The sequence below is a fragment of the Musca autumnalis genome, unplaced genomic scaffold (genome assembly GCF_047663935.1).
Source record: "Musca autumnalis isolate F117 unplaced genomic scaffold, ASM4766393v1 scaffold_156, whole genome shotgun sequence".
In the NCBI taxonomy this organism is placed as follows: domain Eukaryota; kingdom Metazoa; phylum Arthropoda; class Insecta; order Diptera; family Muscidae; genus Musca; species Musca autumnalis.
In genome coordinates this window covers 113972-122074 of record NW_027411707.1, presented here as the reverse complement: position 1 = coordinate 122074, position 8103 = coordinate 113972, and the positions used below count along the sequence as shown (strand labels likewise).

At 36.1% G+C, this 8103-nt stretch overlaps 1 protein-coding gene across 1 annotated transcript; it reads left to right on the top strand.

Annotated features, from left to right (window-relative positions):
- Window positions 1-265: 265 nt before the first annotated feature.
- On the top strand, window positions 266-1603 carry LOC141391844 (methenyltetrahydrofolate synthase domain-containing protein-like). Its single transcript, XM_073964536.1, is given in 2 exon segments — window positions 266-1484; window positions 1487-1603. Coding segments are annotated over 2 exon segments (1083 nt in total). The 5' UTR covers window positions 266-518.
- Window positions 1604-8103: the final 6500 nt, after the last annotated feature.

Below are 8103 nucleotides of genomic sequence, written 5' to 3'. Positions count from 1 at the left end.
GTAGAGTTGGAAGTGGTGGACATGGACTTCGGCGTTAAACCCCCTGCCAGAATCGACCGGGAGTTCAACATGCCATACGATGTGCTACAAAATGGTTGTGCTGCTGATAAGTGGTGGTACAAACCTCAGCCGTACCAAATGATATTGGGTACTGACGCATGCCGGAACATCTTTGTGGGACCGACAAACGCACAAGCTGGGAAGATATTTACCCAGGATTCCAAATTTGGTCTATTATATTTCGGTGAAGTAGAGTGCAGCCGATCAGAGGAGAGCTCCAACGAACGGAAGAAAACGTGGTTTTGCAGCAAAAAGAAGAAAACACGAAACAGAAAAAACTGGAAACAGTGTGCAAAAAGAAGAAATAATAAGGAAAAACTGAAATAAAGTAAAGAAGCGGGTTTTTTCTATTCGAAGCCGTAAAAGGAATACGAAATACCGTTAAGAGAAGAAAACGTTTAGCACGTAAAAAGAAAGCATAAGAAAACAGATTTATTAATTCTTGCAAACGGGAAAAGATGGAAACTCAAAACACTACTCCAACTCCTGCCGAGGCAGCCACTACCAATGGCGGCAACGCAACTCAAGAAGTCTCATCCACAACTCAATCTGTGGAGCCAACCAAGCGTTCACTTCGCCTGCAAACATGGAAGAAAATGAGGGAGGCAAATATAGTTCTTGGAAGAGGTGGCATTTTCAATCGCATGCCCGCTTTTGTAGACAGCGATAAGGCCGTTGCCTTGTTGGTCGAAACCGAAGAATTTAAAAAAGCCAAGGAAGTCAAGGTTCAAATTGACCGTGTCTTGAATGGCGCCAAATTGCAAACATTGATTGCTGGCAAGAACTTGTATTTGACCAGCATTCGCAAATCCAAAGCATTGTTCTTTAAGGTCGAAGTACCCGCCGATGCTAACGATGAGAAAAAGAATGAAATTTTGAATGTCAGAAATGTCGAAGAATATCGTAGCGAAATTGGAATGGACAACAAAGTTGTTTTGGATATGGTTATCATTGGTTCGGTGTTAGTATCACGCGATGGTTATCGCATTGGTCGTGGCAATGGTTTCATTGACTTAACTATTGGCCTTCTTATTGAGACTGGCGCTATAACACCAAACACACTCATTGTCACTTTGGTTCATGACACTCAGGTTGTTGATAATTTGCCAACAAATCTCTTCCAGAAACACGATGCACCTGTTGACCTAATTGTAACACAAACTGAGGTAATTCGTGTTGCCAAACGTCCACCACGTCCCACTGGTTTGTACTGGGAATTGATTTCTGAACGCCGCATCAAAATTGTACCTGCACTTGAACAGCTTAAAGAAACTCTGGAAAAGGAAGGCAAAATTATCACACTCAAGGAAGAAGATACAGATGTTGAGCAGGGACGTAATCGTCGCCGTTTCCCACAACGTCGTCGTTTCGGTGGTCGTGGACGTTATCCACGTCGTACTGTATCACAAAATAATGCCACAGATAAAAACAGGGCGGAGGCGGTGACAATTCCCAACAACAAACACGCAATCCTTCTCGTAGAAGACTTTTCGTTAATCGCCGCAGGCGTCCAACAAAATCTTTCGTACTATTTCGCCACTGACACATATCTAAAACAAGCCAATCTGGACCGTGCCACCACAAATTGTTATTCTGAAGCTCTACAGCAGACAGCCCCCGGGTTGCTAAATCGGCGGGATTGCTATTGGATACCACATGTCTCCACTTTATATTTCCGACCTTCTCTAAAATAACAGAGACTCGATTTGCCACAAACGTTTTCCAAGAACGTCGTTGTCAAAGACCCTATTTGGGCCACAAACTAATCCACCAAACTCGCTGAATTCCTTGTTGGTAGAAGGACCAATGTTAATACCCACAGCTCTGTCCAATTAGGTTTGATGATTTTCTGATACTTAGCTGAACCGATGACTCCTCGTTGGATCCCAACACACTGTCAATTCAATTGAGCCAAATACTCAAAACTCGCCAACCCTTCCTTTCTCTGGGTTGTCAACTATCTCCTCGCAAGCAATCACTTTGGTCAACGATAAGTCTTTCCACGGTCGCCTTAATACGATTCCAATGGAGAGCACCTTCACTGCACACGATGTGATGAACCAGATAATCTCAGCAAGGGTTGTGTAAAACTCTATACTCAATATCTTTGCTTGGTACGTCGTTGTCAAAGACCAATTTGTTAAAATAAAATTCGAAGGTTGGTTTACTTCAATTCAATGGTTTATTGACACTTCAATAAGGTTGCAACTTGCAATTGAGTTGTAATATATACAATATTAAGATGTTGCTAGAAGAGCTTAAACAACGTTGTTCACAAAAGATCTTAACAAAAAGTGGCGGTAGTTGCTGCTGCTAAATTCTTTTTTTCACGTTTGTTTTGGTTTTAGTACTAACTAAACTTTGACAGGCAAGTTCTAATGATGAAGGTGCCAGGCCATACTCCGAATGTTGTTAACATACGACGATGGTGGGCGTATGACGTCAATTTCAATAATAATTGTAAACCAAATTATTATTTATTATTAGTTGGTATAAATTAATAATTATTCGTAACTGACTGGCGAAACAGCAAAGCAAACAAGTCTATATAACCATGTCCGTCCAATTGCAATGACAAGAGTAGCCTTTTGGAAGTTTTTTGTGTATTTCTGACTCAATTGGTTTTGATTTATCAATCTTTTCTGGCCCACAATTATTTATTCTTCTGGAAGCTTTACATACGTTTACAATTCTTTAACCACAACATGCTCCACATTGAATCACAAGGAAACTTTCGGCACTGCCCACAGTGGATCCCGTGAGTTGGTTCATCACAACCCCACAACACATAACTCCACATCAGAGTACACCTACAAAACCACCACAAATTCGCTGAATTTGCCATCCATTATAATAAAATATAATTTGAAAATGTATATTTTATAATTATGCATGTATATAATTTTGAACTATTCTACTTATGAGATGTGAATTATTGCTATTGTGAATTATCTAAAAATTGTGTTAGAATAAGTGTAGTGTCGTCCTCCCATGATTTCAGCACCAAAATATTAGCATTATTAATAATCCGATATATTTAACTCAATATGATAGTACCTAAGAAATTATACAAAATTATGTACTCCACTGTAGAATTGTGGGCACTAGCCTTTTAAACAGATCAAACCATAATTGAGTGTTTTACTTTACATTAAACAACCGATCACTCACAGAGCTACATCCACTCTCATTTGTTTTTTTTTTCTCTTCTGATATTTCATTGCTTATTCATTATTATTTATTAGCTTTGTCGCATTTTTTACCTTCCTCCCTTCCTGGATCTTACATACGCATTATTAGTAGATCAGTTATTTCTTTAATTCTTGAAGTGTAAGCATGCACAAATAAACCTCCCATTAAACTTGCGTTTCAGTGAAACGAAATATTTGTCTAAATTATATTTTTCGCAATCCTAAATTATTTGATGTATTAAAAATTTTAAATCTTTAATATTATTAAAATAAAAAACGGTGATTCAATAAAACAAAAGTTTTTTGAAATAATGTTCATGCAAAGTTTGAAAGTCTTTGGAATTTTTCGCGTCATGCATTTAGTGAACGTACCGTCATCACTGCCGATACCTCAAAACTTGGTTTTTATTGGAGAATTTATCTATTTGAACAAAACCTACAGCACTTAGGTCTGCTTGTCATTTCACAGGTAATTCAACTTCCTTCTTTCTTAAAACCTCGAGTGAAACACATCAATATTGGTAATTTCCTAACGAAAATCGTGCAGTAAAATAATTACACATGTTAGCTATCAGAAAAAAAATCAGTGTCTATCATTGTGATCCTTAAGAAAATTACAATATTTAACTGAAGACTACATTTTGAAAAGCTAAAACGCTTATCATTTCTTTCGAAAGGTAATTGAAATTATACAATAAAATAAAAACTCGAGTTTGTGAAATAAGTGTCCTATTTCTTCCCAGACCCATCCTCCTTGCGGTATTCCTATTCCTCAATCACGTGGAAGTGGCATTTCGTATATTTAACCCAGGTCGTCGCTACCCAAAAGGGCAGCTGCGGATTGGGAAAATTATTTTCCAACCAACATACTTATGGAATATACACGTAACGTAACCTAAAACGTTGCCACCTCTACCAAATAATACTCCAGATAAATCATAATGATGAGTGAATAGTATTATAAACCAGGCTATTTCCAATGATATTTATAGAAACCCGCAGTCAAACGATATACTATGTGTGACCAAAAATTTCCCGAATGATGCGATTTTTGATGAAGATTTTTGTGTATTTCCAAAACCAAAAGTTATACTCCACGAGAAGCATAATATACGTTTTACGAAACCACACAGGAATTCATCATTTGATCGAAAAAAAATGCTTCCTACCTTACTATACGGACGTGTTTTAAATCGCTCGTGTTTAATATTCAGTTTATCACCTTCCTGTGTTAAATATAACGTAATAAACTGTTTAACAAAGAGCTTCCACATCGAAAACATTGGATTAATCAATCATTTTTGTGCCTGCATCTTATTTTTTGCAAAACAAAAAGTGAAGATAGACTTTTTCTTGTGCTTTGCTTGGTGCATTTTTGTTTTTTACAACAACAAATTGTATACCACCTACACAATACCAAATTGGTTGACCATCGTCACAACAACAATTTTGTGTGTTCCTCTTCTTCAGCCGTCGTACTTGTCAACAAGCAATACGTCATCTAACATTCCGTCGTTTGTGTGCTTCCTTCATCTAGCATTCCGTTTACTGCACATTTTACAAATCAATCTGTTCACAGGCTGTACCTTCTTTGTACTGATCTACAGTGGTTCCTAGATTGGCTAAACTACTTGTATCACCCTGTTATCATTTGCACCTGTTGCGTATATCACCCTGTCTATCCTTTGACTTATATCAGGGTTCGAAAAAATACAATACCTTATATCAGGGTTCGAAAGCAAACAATTACTTTAAAAAGCCGTTTAAATTTACTTTAAATTAAAAACTCATTATAATGTCTTGTTTGAATAAAAATTGTAATATAAAGTCTGACTCGGAAAGGATGGTAACTTGTTGGTTGTGTCACGAAAATTGTCATATTAAATGTAGTGACATTTCTGGGCTAGTTGCTGACGCCATTTCAAACAACAGGGGAGTTCATTGGTGCTGCGCTGATTGTAGAAAAATTTGTGTTAGTTTTTACCGATTTTTCCAATCGCAAAGGAAAATATTTCTGGAAATTCAGGATGAAACCGCAAAGCTATCAAATCGAATAGATGATTATGGAAAATTGTTTCAAAATTACAAGTTGCTAGAAAATATGAAATCGCCGCAATCATCTCCGAAGCGACGTAAGTCAGCCAGGAACTTAAATAAAGATAAACGTGACGAGAATAATGCGCCTTCACCTGCAAATTACCCTTCTACATCGTCCAAAATTTCTTCACAAAATTCAAAAAATCCTTCTACGTCCAATAATAGCATACCCTTAAACTGTCCTCCCAACAATGACTCTAATATGGAGTGTGAAAACATACCATTGACTTACGCTGGATCTGCCAACAACCCTCCTGCTTCCTTTACAAATAATGAACACGCTGGTATAGTTACTCTTAGAGCCGTTCCGCCGAAAAAGTATATTTTTAACGAGACTTACAGCTGAAACTACTATAGAATCTGTTGATCTTTTTATTAAATCAAAACTTGGTCAAAATGCTGATATCTTAATACACAAATTCAATTCCACACAACAACGTTCAATTTCTTCATTTAAAGTTACTGTTTCTGATGACATATATCAACAGCTTATTGATCCTGATTTTTGGCCAGAAAACACTGTTGTTCATGAATATATATACAGGGAAAGACAAAGACCTGCTAATATTGGCTACATCCCTCAATATAATGAATATGTTTCAAAAAACTAAGTACAGTATCCATTGCCTATCAAAATGTCCGTGGTATTCGTACTAAGATATCGAAATTGTATGCCGAAAGCTTTGTCCTGGATTACCATATCATTGTAATGACTGAAACCTGGTTAAACGAGACAATTATGAACTCAGAAATTCTGTCAATCAAATACAGTATCTTCAGACGTGACCGAGGAAGCAACGGTGGTGGCGTACTTATAGCTGTCTCTACTATTTTTACCTCCGAATTATTGGATTTCGACTCTTCACTCAAGTTTGTTGCCGTTGATGTTAAACACAACTTAAAAAAAATGTTTATAATATGTTCTTATATTCCACCTTCGTCTTCCCAAGTAATATATGAAAAGCACAGCCAAGCGTTTAAGACTGTATTGCAAAAAGCTAAACCAGAAGATTTGATTATTGTACTCGGTGATTTTAATATACCAATTATTTTGTGGAATTTCTTACTCGAGGACAAATACCTAATGCCAGCGAATATACAAAAATCTTATGAAGAATTCTTTAATACACTTTTTGATTTTGGTCTCTTTCAAGTAAATTATATTCGTAACATCAGACATAAGTTACTAGACCTTATATTTGTAAATCAAGTCGATGAATGTTACATTAAACGAACTAAACCTTTAACATTCCCAGAAGATCTTTACCATCCAACTGTTGAAATAAGAGTTTCCTTTCCAACTAAGAATAATATCTTCTCTATATATATAAATGAGCTTGGTGATAAGTGATTGACTGACTGACTGACTGACTGACTCATCATCAACGCCCAGCCAAAACGGCTAAAGCTAGGAGCATGAAATTTTACCAGTGGGTCACTGTTGATGCACATGTGCGAGATAAGGCCTGGTTTTAGAAAATTCGTCCTGGAACCACAAAAAATAACAACAACAAAAATCCTTATTTTTCATTACTATTACGTACTTATTCACTTAGTTGGCCCTCTGCAAGACATGTGTCAAATTAACAATGCTATAACTTCATGATACCGTAAACGATCACACATAATTTCAAATTTTGTAGTTTACTTCTAGGCGCACTTATTTTATCGTAAACCACTAAATAATAGAAAGACAAGACATTTGTTATCTCCCATTGCAACAGATGTCGCAGTTGGTGATAATGGTTTAAACATAAATTACGCGAAAAATACAAACCGATCCTGATTTAGTTTTCACATAACAGGTGTCGCACAAAAGATTTTCATTCGTTAAAATACAGTTAGAAAAGATGATTACAAACGATGCATTTGTAAAAATTTAGATTTTCAATTTAAAATTAAAACAAAAATTCTTTCAATAAATGATGTTGGGTTTGTTGAACAAATGAGTTGCTGTTGAAGACAACATTAGGGGAATAAATTCAGAAATCGGCCAGAAATAACAACAACTAAAAACTGTATGGACCTCACTTTTTGGTAATAACTAAATGTTTGCAAATCAATGAAAGTGCAATAAAATTGTGCATATTACCACGATTTATTTGCAATTAAGAATTTTATCGTATATGGATATGTACAGTCATAACTATTCAATTTCAAAATCTGTAATTTGAAGAAATCGCTAAATAATTAATGAAATCAATAATAGGCCCCAGGAATATAGGAATATAGGAATTTGGTATGGAAATCAAGGTTGGGAAGTGGTGCTTCTAAAAGGAAATGGTTTGGAAAATTACCAATCATGTGTACGAAAAGTACTAAATGGTACTAAATTTAGTACAATTTAGATTTGGGTGAACGTAAAGAGCTGGAAACCTGGAATTTGGAATTAAGGTTACTGTTGTAGTGTAGGATTGAGATATGAGGGTAGTTTTGGAAATTCGTGCTTATGTGTACGAAAAGTACTAAATAGTACTAAATTTGGTACAATAGGGATTTGGATGAACGGATAGAGCTGGAATCCTGATATTTGGAATTGAGGTTACTGTTGGAGTGTAGGATTGAAGAACTTTTGGAAATTCGTACTTATGTGTATGAAAAGTACTAAATGGTACTAAATTTGATACAATGGGGATTTGGGTGAACGGATAATAACTGGAATCTCGAAATTTGGAATTGAGATTACTGGTGGGGTGTAGGATTGAGGTAGTTTTGAATATTCGTACTTATGGGTACGAAAAGTACTAAATCGTAC